At 41.6% G+C, this 13506-nt stretch overlaps 1 protein-coding gene across 8 annotated transcripts in view; it reads left to right on the top strand.

Annotated features, from left to right (window-relative positions):
• The window catches only part of PARD3 (par-3 family cell polarity regulator), a 658895-nt gene that overhangs the window by 414460 nt on the left and 230929 nt on the right, over positions 1 to 13506 (top strand). For 5 of the 8 annotated variants that reach the window (XM_065400237.1, XM_065400238.1, XM_065400236.1 and 2 more), the window contains one exon: positions 5219 to 5347. In XM_065400237.1, the coding sequence (XP_065256309.1) occupies positions 5219 to 5347 (129 nt within the window). Of the gene's footprint in view, positions 1 to 5218; positions 5348 to 9923; positions 9963 to 13506 lie in introns of all 8 variants that reach the window. The other 3 variants (XM_065400231.1, XM_065400234.1, XM_065400230.1) reach the window with 1 other exon arrangement.

Here is a 13506-nt window from a genome sequence, read left to right as displayed (position 1 = left end):
CAGAATTATTGGAAGGAGAATAAAATCAGGAATATTTTGAACATTAGGGTTTTATAAAAGCTCAATTTTTGTAAGACACAAATTTCGGTTCAAAATAAGTGTCCCTTTAAGGATGTAGATGAAACAAAGGCCTTGGCTACACTTGCAAGTTACAGCGCTGTAAAGCCTCCCCCAGCGCTGTAACTCACTCCCCATCCACACTGGCAGGGCACTTACAGCGCTGTATCTCCCTGGGTACACCGCTGCAGGTACTCCACATCTCCGAGAGGAATAACAGCTGCAGCGGAGTGGCTACGACAAACGGGTGTGAGTGTAAACGCTTGCAGCGCTGTATTAATCACCTTGTCAAGTGGCCAATCCTCTCCATTGTTGTGACTGGCTGCAGGAATGCGGAAGTGCCGGTTTCAAAGCTCTTACCACAGAGAAAAGCAAACAGATTGCAGCTTGCTTTGAGTGAGTGAATGAATGAACAGGGGGCCGGGAGTTCGGAACTTGCAAAATAGAGAGCTGACATGCTCCAAAAAGCACTCTTTCCCCGCACACTCCCTGTCACAATCCACCCCTCCCCCTCCCCCCGTTTTGAAAAGCACGTTGCAGCCACATGAATGCTGGGATAGCTGCCCATAATGCACCGCTCCCAACACAGCGGCAAATGTTGCAAGTGTGGCCACACCACTGCGTTGGCAGCTGTCAGTGTGGACAGACTGCAGCGCTTTTCCCTACTCAGCTGTACGAAGACAGGTTTAACTTACAGCGCTGTACAGCTGCAAGTGTAGCCAAGGCCAAAGGGCATATGTCTCCTGCTGCTTTGGAATCATAAGATCTGCCCTTTTCTTTCAAAGTAAAAGGTGCAGCTAGTCTTTGAATGTTGGGGAAGGTGTTGCAACACTGAAAAGGTGTTGAAACAAAACAAACAAAGGGAAAACAATGAGAAATGCTCTTTTTTATTTTAATGGGCATTTTGGGAGGGTTGGGAGGCTTTGAGGCTGAATATCTTGTTCAGTGTTGAGAAGCTGAGTGCTTTTGCTTTGTAATATGGTCTTGCAGACTCATGGTCTGTTTGTTGCTTTTTTGTTTTTGTTTTATATGGCCTTCAGGATGTAAGGATTGCATTTGTAATTGATGACACTGGCTTCTAAAGCCTGGCATAGATGTTCTTTTATGGTTCCTTAAATGCAAATAAATTAGAGGAAAAAACACAATTGAGGGAACAGGGAGGGCCAGAGAGAAGATTTTAAGAAAAAAATAGCAATATAGAGCATCACAGATATTGGAGATAAGGAAGAACAGAGTAAATAGAGAGAGCAAATCAAAGCATATACTTGTTGTTTGATAGAAAAGTCATTTAAAAACAAATACCTGTTACCCTTTCAGGTTTACCTGCAAAATTCCCTTCTCTGTATCCCCTCTGCTCCTGCAGATGAGATCGTTCTAGCATCATATTGCTTCAAGCTGGAGATTCACATTCTGTCACTTACGATATTGAGCTTAAATAAAATGTTCTGGTGTCAAACAGTCAGCTTGAGCTAACGTTTTCTTTTAAATATAGGTCCAAATTTGTCCCTGATGTAACTTCATTTCATTAACTCTATTACTTACATTGGGGGATGGATTTTGGCCTAATATCTTTTATTTAGATTAATTGTCACTTCCAAAATGAGTTATTTATTCTCTTTCACTTCTGTCCGTTAAGATTTCTTTTGTCACTTCTGCACTTGATATTGCTACATTTACCATTTATTGTCTTTCCAGCTGAGTGCATGTGACAAGGTGCCAGGAGCCTAGCGCTGACCCTGTATTCTGGTCACTAAGGCACTAGCTATTCCCCCTTAGAGTGGATTTAATTGAGAGATGGGTGTGCAATGGCTTCATTAGGCAGGAGGCTGACAAGCCAGTGAGAACAATCAGCCCCTCAGATGGGAACAGTTAAAGAAGAGGAAGGAAGTGCAAGGGGAGGAGGCTGGCAGGGGTGGGGCAATGGTGCCCAAACTTTTTACCTTGCGCCCCACTTACCCCTGTCCATCCTCTCACCGCCACAGCCATGGTTCAGAGCCTAGGCCAGGAGAGGGGCCGTGGTTGGGGCGGGAGCCGAGGCTGGGGCCGGGAGTGGAGCCGCAGCTGGGGATGGGGCTGAAAGCCTGGACTGAAGCAGTGTTGGGGCAGAGCGGGGCTGGGTGGCGCTGTCTCCCCGCCTCCCATGGGGACTGGCCCAGGCCCTGCTGTGCCCCCCCGAATGTTCCTCCACACCCCCTTGGGGGGCGTGCCCCACAGTTTGGGGACCACTGGGCTAGGGGGGATGCAGGATGTCAGGATGAGCAGATCTTTCCCTCTCTGTCCCTGGAGAGTGGGTTAAGGGGGATGTTTATATCCACTTGTATTTTGTTGCACAAGGCTGTACTGATGAACTGATAATGGAGGGGACCTAATGACTAACACACTGGCGCTTATAAACATGGAAAGTATCCCGCCTGTTTGTGATGGTCCCAGGGGTGGAGAAGGGAGCCCTGTTACAGTGCCATATATGCATAATATATTTTTTCAAGACACTGGTGAACCAAAGACATTTTTCTGATTCACAGCATTCCTACCTTCCCTTCATTTCTATGTTTTTCCTCCCTACCCATTTCTTTCATCCTTCCCAGGGCTCCCCCCCAAGTCATGGTTTCACCCTCTTGTTGCTTTGGTCTTTTCTCAATCTGTAACTCACCACCTTATACCAACACAGCAGCTAAATAAAAATTCAAGTAAACATAAGGCTTCTTATTGGTTTTAGTTTGCTGCTCCACCAACCTATGGAAAAGCCTAAGAAAGTGAAACTGACCAGATTTTACAAATTTCACTTTTCTAATCTTTTTTGTGAGCAGAAGAGCAAAGTGAAGCCAACAATATCTCTTGTCGATTTCACTTGGTAGCTTGCTCAGACGTTGAGCAAAGTGTCAGGGGAAGAGGCAAGAAGCAAAGGCTGTCAGCGTGCCAAAGCAACAGGGTTTTGCATTCCATCTATAGCATCAAAAATAACAGGAGTACTTGTGGCACCTTAGAGACTAACAAATTTATTAGAGCATAAGCTTTCGTGGGCTACAACCCACTTCTTCGGATGCATATAGAGTGAATTAGCATTCCCTCTGTGGAGGGAATGCTAATTACAAGAAAAACTTTGGATCTCCAGCTTTCCGTGTGATGTTTCATCAATACATTGTCCAGTAAAAGATTGTTTTGATGTATAGTAGGTGTCACTATCAAATATTTATCTGTTTACACAAAATGTCCCATAAATTAACGTTTGCAACACATCTTTGAAGCAATTTTTAAAAATGCAGTGTTCTTTAAATAATAATCGTAACATTCTTCATAATTTGGGTGAAAAACACAGGTGAACATGCCAACATTTTACTTGGGTTTCTATTGGCTATGCAGTAGGTTTAAAAAAAAAAAAAAGAGAGAGAGAGAGAGAGAGAGAAGGGTTTCAAAGGTACAAGGGACAGGTAGGTTCAACTCCCATTTAAAGTTGATGGGAGTTAAACTACTAACTCCCTCATGTGCCTTTGAAAATCTCCCTGGGTGTGACCATAAAGCCCTTAGTGACAGCTGGCAGGGGGGTTACAAGAATATCCTGATCCTGGAATGTGCATTCTGGTTTACCAAAGAATATCCTCTGAGGTCGTAAATGAAAGCCATGGTCACACTGGTCATTCATATCATTGTGAAATGTATGTATCAATGCTGTATGTATGAAGTTATCTATCTGTGCTAAAAATATGTTTCTGAAATCCAAATTAAGGCAGAGTGGACAAACAGGTTTCTGCCCAGCAAAGGATGTTTATTCACCTGTCTCTGTTGGTCTACATGTAAATTAAGCATTGTAAGTTAACACAATAGGGAGTCATTTACATGCAAAGTCAGCGGGAGGATGTGAAGGCAGCAGGCTGGAAAATTAATTATGGCGGTGGGAAGGGGAGTTGTCCTGACTGTGAACAATAAAACAGTGTTGCCAACCCCAAATGTTCAAAAAGCATGAGTCAGGCTCACTAAAAATCATGAGATTATGTAAAAATAATAGATTTGGTATTCTTTTTATTTGCCTTCTGCTTTTTGAGACTTGAAGGTGCACTGGAGTCACATTTTGAAGCTTTCTCCACAGCCATGAGGGCTAGAAACTTTTTATTTTTAAGAATGAAGGCTGAAATGATCACATATCCACTTGACTCCAGGACTTGGGCCTTTATGGAAACAATTATCATGAGACTCAAGACAAAATCATGAGAGTTGGCAACATTGGAATATAAGGGGAAGGCAAGAAAGGAAGGGACACCCCTTTATCCTGCACCTAGGAAGTAATCGAGCAGTGAGATTACATCCATGAAAACAGGATCACAACCAGCCTTGGTTGAAATGTTGCAAAGGATATTTGCGGTGAAACTGTTAGCCTGTTAAGTTTAGTCTCTAGGGATCATGTTATGATTTTGTTTTATATGTAACCCTTCTGTTTCCATTATTCTTACTCATGGTCTTTGATAATAAACTTATGATTGGTTTCACTATATATGCATCTCAGTGCTGTGCTATTGTACAAGGAGCTGATCCTGAACTGAATCATTCAAGCTATTGTGTATACTATTCCCCTGAGGCAGCATATCTGAGTGTTTTGTGGGTAAGGGGTTGAACACTACAGGGGAACGCTTCAATGGGGCTCTGGGATTGGGGTGCACATATTGCTAACCTGCAAGACAAAATAAGGGCTGGCAGAGCCCAGAGGAGATCATTTCAGTGGATAACAGGCTGCAGGTATGAGGGAGCTGACCCACAATTAAGCACAAGCAAGTCTCCCTCTCGCTGGGGGTAACAAGGTGACTCACAATCCTGGGCACCCCAAGAACCATCACAGGGAACAGTTCTACTTCTGCCACGCATGCTCTGTTCTTGAGCATAAGGACGCCTGAGGTCTCCAGAGCTGTCATCGCTTTCTCTTGATTGCTAGAAATCATCATTAGAAATGTAAGACCAGAACAACGAATTTTCCTATTGATTCCTTGCTCCTACTGATACCATTATAAAAACTCCCATTGACTTGAATAGGAGCTGATGCAGAGTCATTATGTTTGTTACAAATCTAGAAGGAACTGAGTTTGGCCTCCAATTGAATTGTGCTGTGTGATGGGTACAGTAATATTTTCTAATGCTGGAGTCTTAGCAGTTTTATATGTTTTATTTGTCACAGGTAAATGGAGTTGATTTAACCGGCAAAACCCAAGAGGAAGCTGTCTCCCTGCTGAGAAGCACTAAGATGGGAGGGACTGTGAGCCTTTTGATTTTCCGTCAGGAAGAAACATTCCATCCAAGGGAACTGGTGCGTAAAACAGAGAGCATCTAGGAGATTTTTAGATTAATTTAAGCAAATGGTCTGGTCCTGATACCTGCTGGTAAATGTGTGTGCCCAGAAATGAAGACAAGAAAATCAGTTTTTGTTATTCTCTGGTCATGTTAACTTTATATGAACTTTTTTTTTTTTTTTTTAGCTCTGGTCTTGGAATTGTATATTCACTAGAATATGTGAATGGGAGTTTTAAAATCAGATTATGATGGTGTTTTGGGGGACAGGAAATGCTTATTATAAACAAAACTATTGCATGGACTTTACTTGAATACATAGAATCATAGAATATTAGGTTTGGAAGAGACCTCAGGAGGTCATCTAGTCCAATCCCCTGCTCAAAGCAGGACCAACACCAACTAAATCATCCCAGCCAAGGCTTTGTCAAGCTGGGCCTTAAAAACCTCTAAGGATAGAGATTCTATCCCTAGGTAACCCATTCCAGTGCTTCACCACCCTCCTAGTGAAATAATGTTTCCTAATATCCAAGCTAGACCTCCCCTACTGCAACATGAGACAAGTGGATTATTTCATACCTTTCACACTCATGAGTCTGTGTTTGAAAACTTGCTATTTGTCCTACCACTTGATCAGAAAATTTTCTGAGCACTTAAAAGTAGGCCAGAATGGGATATATGAATGCTATGGTACCAAAAGAGGAATTTTCAAGAAAAAAAGGTTATTATTTTAATATAAAGCATCCCCTATGTGGTATGCACCCCCACTGTTGTTAATTTAGCAGGGTAATTCACAGAATGTATTCTGAATAATTTGAGTGAAATGAAACAATCATTGTTTATTACAACACCTGTTCGACTTGCAAAGTGTATACACATATTTCCCTGATTATTATCCATGATAACTTTTATTATAAAAAGGTAGACTATGAATATAAACCATATTATGTTCTATATTCAATTAAAGTGCTGTGGTTATAAATATATAGCTATAAAATAAATTGTTTGGATGCATTCTCATAAACAGACAGAATAAGATCAACTGCTGTGTTTTTTGGTGTGATGAACAAATTGTTTCATTTCTACAGGTTTTTTAATATCTTGAATGCAGAAATAATGAATTTTTATTTAGCATTTTAAAGCATTTAATATCAGTCCTTGCTCTGTCTTTTATCTTTCAAAACAACATTTAACCCTAAAAAACTGTAGTGGCTGAGAAGGCTGCAAATGAGCTAAATTTGTTAGCCTAATTCGTTTGGAATGTGACTTCAAGTACTGATATGTCATGGTTTATGAAAGCTTTCCTTTAAAGACTGAATCAAATGAATGGTATGGAAATCGTATCACATGCCTCTGAATGGCTGGAACGGTGAAAGCAATCGGTTTACAAGCTTCTGTGATGTAATTTTCACAATATTGGTAATTTACAGTAAAGGTGAATGAAAATACTTTTGTGTGTGTTGTAAATAAACTCTTAGAAACAAGAATATACCTTAATTTTGTATATATTATTTCTATATTAACCTTAATGTTACAATAACATAATGAATAGTATTGCATATAAAATCCTGTAAAGATTTAACTTCCTTGTATATAGAATAGCCTAGAAGTACATGTTAACCTTAATATGTCCTCGTTTTAATTTTAGTTTTATTGCATATCTTTTGACATCACAAAGTGAATCAGCTCCTTTAAATGAGTTGAGCCTCAGCAGCCTCCCTGCTGCTGCTGTGCTGATGCCACTCTCTGGTGCTATTTTGACAGAAGTCAGTATAGCAGCATAGTCATGGCAGGTGGTAGGTGGAGAAGTCTTTACTTACCTACATAATCAGAGGTCCAGATCATAAGCTGGTGTAAATTGCTCTAACTCCAGTGGCGCTATAGCAAAATACACTAGCTGAGATTCTAACCCAGAATGTATGATGAACCCTGATTGCATAAAGATTTGTTCATTCACACCTTGACATGAGCAAGTTCTAGCTCTGCTCGGCTGGCAGCTGTCATAGGGCATAATGAAGAGCACGAGTACAGAAGTGGTGGGGGAGCTGCTGAACTGAAACTTGTTCTGAAGCGGTGCTCTTCCATCTGCTAGGAAAAAATAATAAAGACAATTTGTTTGAAAACAATTCATCTTATTGACTTTTATCAAAATTTCACATATAGAAGTTTTATATGGGAAAAAAATTCTAAAACTGTCTGTTTGCCTTTAATGATAAATGTAATTTTTAACAATTGCAATACTTTGTCCTTTGTGTCCTTCCCACTTTCCCTCAGGGCTGGCTCCAGGCACCAGCCCAGCAAGCAGGTGCTTGGGGCGGCCAAGAGGAAAGGGCGGCACGTCGGGCTGTTCGGCGGCAATTCGGAGGCGGGTCCCTCTCGGAGGGAAGCACCTGCCACCGAATTACCGCCGAAGAAGAAAGCGGCGTGGTGGAGCTGCCGTCGGAGTGCCGCCGATCGCAATTGCGATCGTGGCTCTCCCCCCCCCCCCCACTTGGGGCGGCAAAAGCCCTGGAGCCGGTCCTGCTTTCCCTCCATCTTTTCCACGTTGCTTTATTATTTCTTACAAATAATATTGTAAGTACATTTAATGAGCAATATATAAACAGAGTTTTCATGACTGTAAATACTCCATGAACATTTCCTTGATATGATCTTGTGCATAAAGCACTGGACTGGGAGTTGTCTGTTGACAGGAGCTCAATATTACAGCCATTTACACTTTGGCTACACTTGTATGGCTTGTCATGCCAATAAAGAGTTCTTTAGATTTGATTCGGGGAGTCAGGAGTTGTGGGTTCTGCTTTCTGTATGACTTTTGACAAGTCACTTAGCCTAACTTTGCCTTAGTACAAAACTTACCTACATCACAGGAGAGTTGTGAAGCTTAATGTCTTTAGAGCATGTTGAGATTGTTGGCTGGGAGGAACTATGAAAGTGCACAGTATTATTTATATATAGGTAATTAAGGGAATGTTTCAGCAAAGGCTGTCTTGGTTTACTGTAAAATCTGTACAGTTTGTGTTGTCATATGTGCACATGAGGGAGAATAATAATTCAGCACCAGCAGCATTGAAACTTGCACTTACATTGATCAGAATGCTCAGGCAAATAAAACACAAATGCAGGGAAGGAATTCCAAGAGGCAGGCTGCAACTTTATTAATTTTAACTGACGGTGGTGGTGGGACTATCAGGCCCTTCCCCAAAATGCCAGGCATTTTCTTGGGTCCATTGTGTTGTTAAATGGTGTCATGCCATATAGCCAGTTAATCTGGGTTAGTCCTCTTCAGCTTAACTAATAGGACACAGACTTCCTCTGAATCCTCTTGTCCTTCCCCGTGAGGAGAATGAGGATGCCTCTAAGAGGTACCCAGTCCACAGAGGATGGAAATTATGATACAGTTCTGAGAATGTAGCTCTTTAGTGCAAGCTCTAGAGGCCCCAGGTTCAGTCCCCGGTTTCAGCCAAGGTGGAGGCAGTTAGATACAGATTTAAGGTCTCTCCTTTGCCCTGTGAGGTAGTAGTTCCACCTGCCATATCTGGATCCCTTACTTATGTTTATCTCTGAGAGCTGACCCTTTCAGTCTTTTATCCTCATTTGGACACTGGCTGCAAGTTGTGGCTCACTAGATGTTCACATATAACTTCCTAACATTAAATTTCTGTTCTTATTCCCAGTCCTTTTGGTCAAAAAACTGAATATCCAGGATGCTGCAAGGAAGCCAGAAAACCCCAAATAAACTACCCCTAGCCATCTTGCCATTTTGGACTAAAGAGAAAAAATCCTCCAAATAAGGCATTTGGCTAGACCCACAGCTTCCTGGAAACACAGCTCGGCGATACCTCAGCTAGAGAGAGGGAGGGCTGGGCAGTAGTAGTGGCAAGATGGTCACTGGGTGCCTGGGTGGACCTGGGCCCGAGCCTGTAAGAGCCAGTCGGTTCCCCAAACACATCTCCAAACTGGCCTATGGGAAGAATGTTTTTCCCCCTAGGCCTGTACGCACGTGCACACTCGGGCTTTAGGAGACGCAGGTGGCGGCGGAAGGGGTCCGGAGTGGCTGAGCATGAGCACTCCCTCTCCCAACCACAGGGTGTGGCCATTCTGTTGCCAAACTCAAAGCCACGCCTCCGCTGAAAGAGGCATGGGGCATTTTGACAGCAGATATTTCTTTAAAATGTTTGCACAAGATTGTCCAGTTTTGTACCATGTAAAGTGGCCTTAATTCAGCAAGCGGAGAACCCCCCCTGAGTAGGAGAAATCTCCTTTGGCATTCAGGTAGTGTGGACAGCTGGGTTTCGTCCTGTGCCAACCACACCCTCATCACTCCTGGCAGAAATGGAGGGCATGGGGCTTGATAGGGGATGAGAATGTGGCTATGTTCCAAGGTCTGGTATAAGATTTGTTAAAGCTGCGCCTGTGCAACTCTTACTGTGTGCCAGAGTTGGGCGGCTGTGGATCCCGGAGTACAACCAGTTCCCTACACTCCCCCATCTCCGCTACATGCCAGAATTGAGACTCTTTCCCTCTGCTAATAGACAGTGAATGTGTTACCTAGCCATGTTCTTATTTATTTTCTTTTTTTTTACTTCCTTTAGAGTGCAGAACAAAGCCAGTCACAAATTCCAAAGGAAACGGTAAGAGCTTTGTCTTTTACATCTCAGAAGACTCCCAAAATATTTTAAAATTTATATGGCACTTTTCGATCCAATAAAGTTTCACAGACCCTCCTTTCACATTCTATACTGTAGATGGCTCTCTCTAGCCTTACATTTTAAACTTCTCTTTATTATATAATTTGCAGTACTATTTGAAAGCCTCCTGGTCAAAGGACAGAGGCTAACCATTCAATAAGCTGGGAATTTAGTCAGGATATTTTAAAGAATCATTATATGATTTAAGTTTGAAGAACAAACAAATAAAAAACAGGAAGTTTGAAGTTAAGGCTGACATGTATCCTTATCTCAAGCCATTGTTTGTTGTTGCAAGTGATTTTTAAGGAATTGTGATGTAAGTTAAGGAAGTAGTAAGTTTTAGAGAAGGTTTGGATTGAGATCCCTTGGCAAAGTTGTGTTCAGAGATTTCCATAGATCCATTGATACTCTCCAGGCAGGAATATCAGTCTCTTAATATTAAGAATACTAAAATATACTTAGTAATTTATTTCAAGAAATGGATCATCTTATGGAGCATTATCATAAAATAATACAATATATACTTTTCATGTCTATAGTATCTTTCCTACAGGTGATATCTCAAAAACTTTCATATAGTTAGGTAACACGGTTGCTAAGTTAAGTAATAAATGAGAGCAGGGAGATTTTAAGAGTTAGAGGGAAGGGAGAAGAGAGATTTGGCTGGATGTGAAGTAAGATGGGGAATTGGTGAGATATTGAAAAGCTATTTCATGTGACGGGGCGCCTTCCGAACAGGGGTGAGTTTAGGTGCAGAAAGAAAGTCAGGGCTAGGTGAGCAGAAGGAATGAGAAGAGGAGTAGAGAGTGCATGTCCGTGAGGTAATTTGAAAGAAGCCTTTTAAAAGTTATCAAGTCCAGGAGGGCAATTTTCAATTGGATCCTGAAATACATAATGGGGCAATGCAATTCTATAAAGATGGGCTTAATTTTGCATTTATTGGACTTTTGAGAATTGGGCAGCAGCATCCTCCATATGTTTGGCAACCTGGAACTTGAGGAGGCCATGGAAAAGGTAGTTGTGGTAGTCAAAGGGAGAGACGACTGAAGATGTATTTCTGGATGGGAATAAAAACTGGACTCAATCTGGAAGTGAGAATTTGTAATGGACAATGATCCTTCACCCACCTACCTCCATTTTGCAAATTGTTTTTGTGCTGGAGTAATTATGACCCAAAAATATTTTATAACTATCACATACAGTATAATTTAGATATTTCTACAAAGGAAATTTTCCCCAGCTGCAAATCAGTAACAGAGTCACTGGCTTATTTGTTTTTTAAAACGTGTTTGTTTTGACTGCCTCTCCCCACTGTCCTTGGTTCTGCCTTATTCCCTGTTTAGTTCTCCTGTCTCTAGCTGTCAGGCCTTTCAGATTCCAACTCATACAGTTTCTGTTTTTGCATCCACTTCCAGTTCTTATGATGCTAGTTGTAAGTTTTGTGTCATGGAATTCACAGTAGAAGGCAGAGTGAAAATAGTAGCAGTAAAAGCAGTGAAGATGCTGGATCTGTGTAGATCAGGAAAGACAGGTGAAATACAAAAAAATCTGCTCTTTTAGATTTAAAAACAAAACTGCAGTAGACAATCAGACCCTCCCAAATATTTGAAAATCAGTGTTTACTTCATTTTTCTGTGGGCTCTGAAATCTTTAAGTATGAGTCCTTCCTTGCCAGCCAGTCCAGAAGAGTACATGACTTTAGATTTCCCTCACTTTCACAAGATTATAGGCTCTGATTATTCCCATAATAATAACAGCAATCAAGAACTTCCCCAAGGCATTAACCCTGCAGCATCTAAATTTGCTCATCAGTCACCCACCAAAAAGTACACCTTCATTTCTATCTGCAACCAAGCCCCAGCTAAGCATAAGGTCTTACCTTCTGCTTCACTGATGAATGAGAAAGAAGCCAAATTACTCCTGAACCATAGGTCTTGCCTATATGACATTTTGAAACCTTAGTTTCAGACTCTACTAGCTGCACCACTTTGATGGCCAATAACAAAACAAAATGGAAGAGATGAACCTGTTGCTCCACAGGATGATTGTTTGAAATGTAGGAGATTGACCTTGGTTTAAAAAAAACTAGTAATTTGTCATTAAATTTCTGTTTTGAAGCATCATTAATCTTGTTACAGAGCATTGAAATAAACTGTTAATTATACTGTGTAAAACATCTGCCAATTAATTCCCCTCCTCCCCCTTCTCTTTGAAAGTTAATTGTGTTTGGGTATTATTTTGCATTTACAATTGTTTTCCTCTGTTTATTTTCTAAATTCAAACCTGCAAGTTACCTGCATGTCAGTGTACTGCTAGGAAGACAATAATTTCCAGCTACTTGAAAATTTTACATTAAAGAGAGTTATGGTCTAGTGCAGCAGTTCTCAACCAGGGGTCCAGAACCCCGTGGGGGCCATGAGCAGGTTTCAGGGGGTCTGCCAAAATAAGCAAGAGAGGGGCCAGCATTAGACTCGCTAGGGCCCAAGGCAGAAAGCCAAAGCCTGAGCCCCACCACCTGGGGCTGAAGCCAAAGCCTGAGCATCTTAGCTTCACAGGGCCACCTGTGGCACGGGGTGCTGGGCAGTTGTCCTGCTTGTTACCCCCTAACGCCGGCCCTGGATATGCAGAAAAACAGTTGTTGTGGCACAGATGGGCTGTGGAATTTTTATAGCATGTTGGGGGAGGAGGGACTCGGAAAGAAAAAGGTTGAGAACCCTTGGTCTAGTGGTCAGAGTCGGGGAATGAAAATTGGAACGCCTGGATTCCATTTCTTGACTCTTCCACTGGTTTACTTAGCAACAATGGAAAAAGCACAGTCTCTCTGGATGCAGTTTCCACTTTTGTAAAATTGGCATAAATGAACCTTACCTCCAAAACAACATGGTTGTGAGGTTTGATTAATGCCTTATTTCCTAAGTCCAGCTAAAATAGAAGGATGGTCTTGGGGTTAAGGCACTGGTTTGGTCATCAGATCTGGGTTTGTATCCTGGCTCTGACAAAAAAAGGGGATAATATTCCTTGCCTCAGAAGGGTGTTGTAAGGAGAAATTCACAGATGTTTGTGAAGCTCTCAAGTACTAAAATAATGGGGGGAAATAAACCAGCAATTACCCAGAAAGGGTATAGGTGTGAAGAGTTCAGGAATGAAAGGATTGATAGTTGAAAATTTATTGGAGAGCAGTCCTCTGAAAGGCACTGCAAGTGGTAAGCATTTTCGTTAAAATATCAGTAATGGTTCTTTCCTTGATATCCTCTTGGTATGTCTTTAACATGGCACTTTCTATTCTTCTTTGGTCATTTGTCAGAGTCATACAATTTTGCTAATCATTGTCCTGTATTTTTTTTAATGGATAAGTAAAATAGATCATGAGCTGTAATCTAACCACATTGTGCCTCTCTGGCACAGGGGAAAAAAAGGGAGAAAGCACATAGACCTTCCTAGCTGAGGAGTCTGTTACTGTCATTTACAATAAGGCTCCTTTACACCA

This window comes from Emys orbicularis, chromosome 2 (assembly GCF_028017835.1).
Source record: "Emys orbicularis isolate rEmyOrb1 chromosome 2, rEmyOrb1.hap1, whole genome shotgun sequence".
Classification (NCBI taxonomy): Eukaryota; Metazoa; Chordata; order Testudines; family Emydidae; genus Emys; species Emys orbicularis.
The sequence above is the reverse complement of the archived record's forward strand: the minus strand, read 5'-3'. Positions and strand labels throughout refer to the sequence as shown.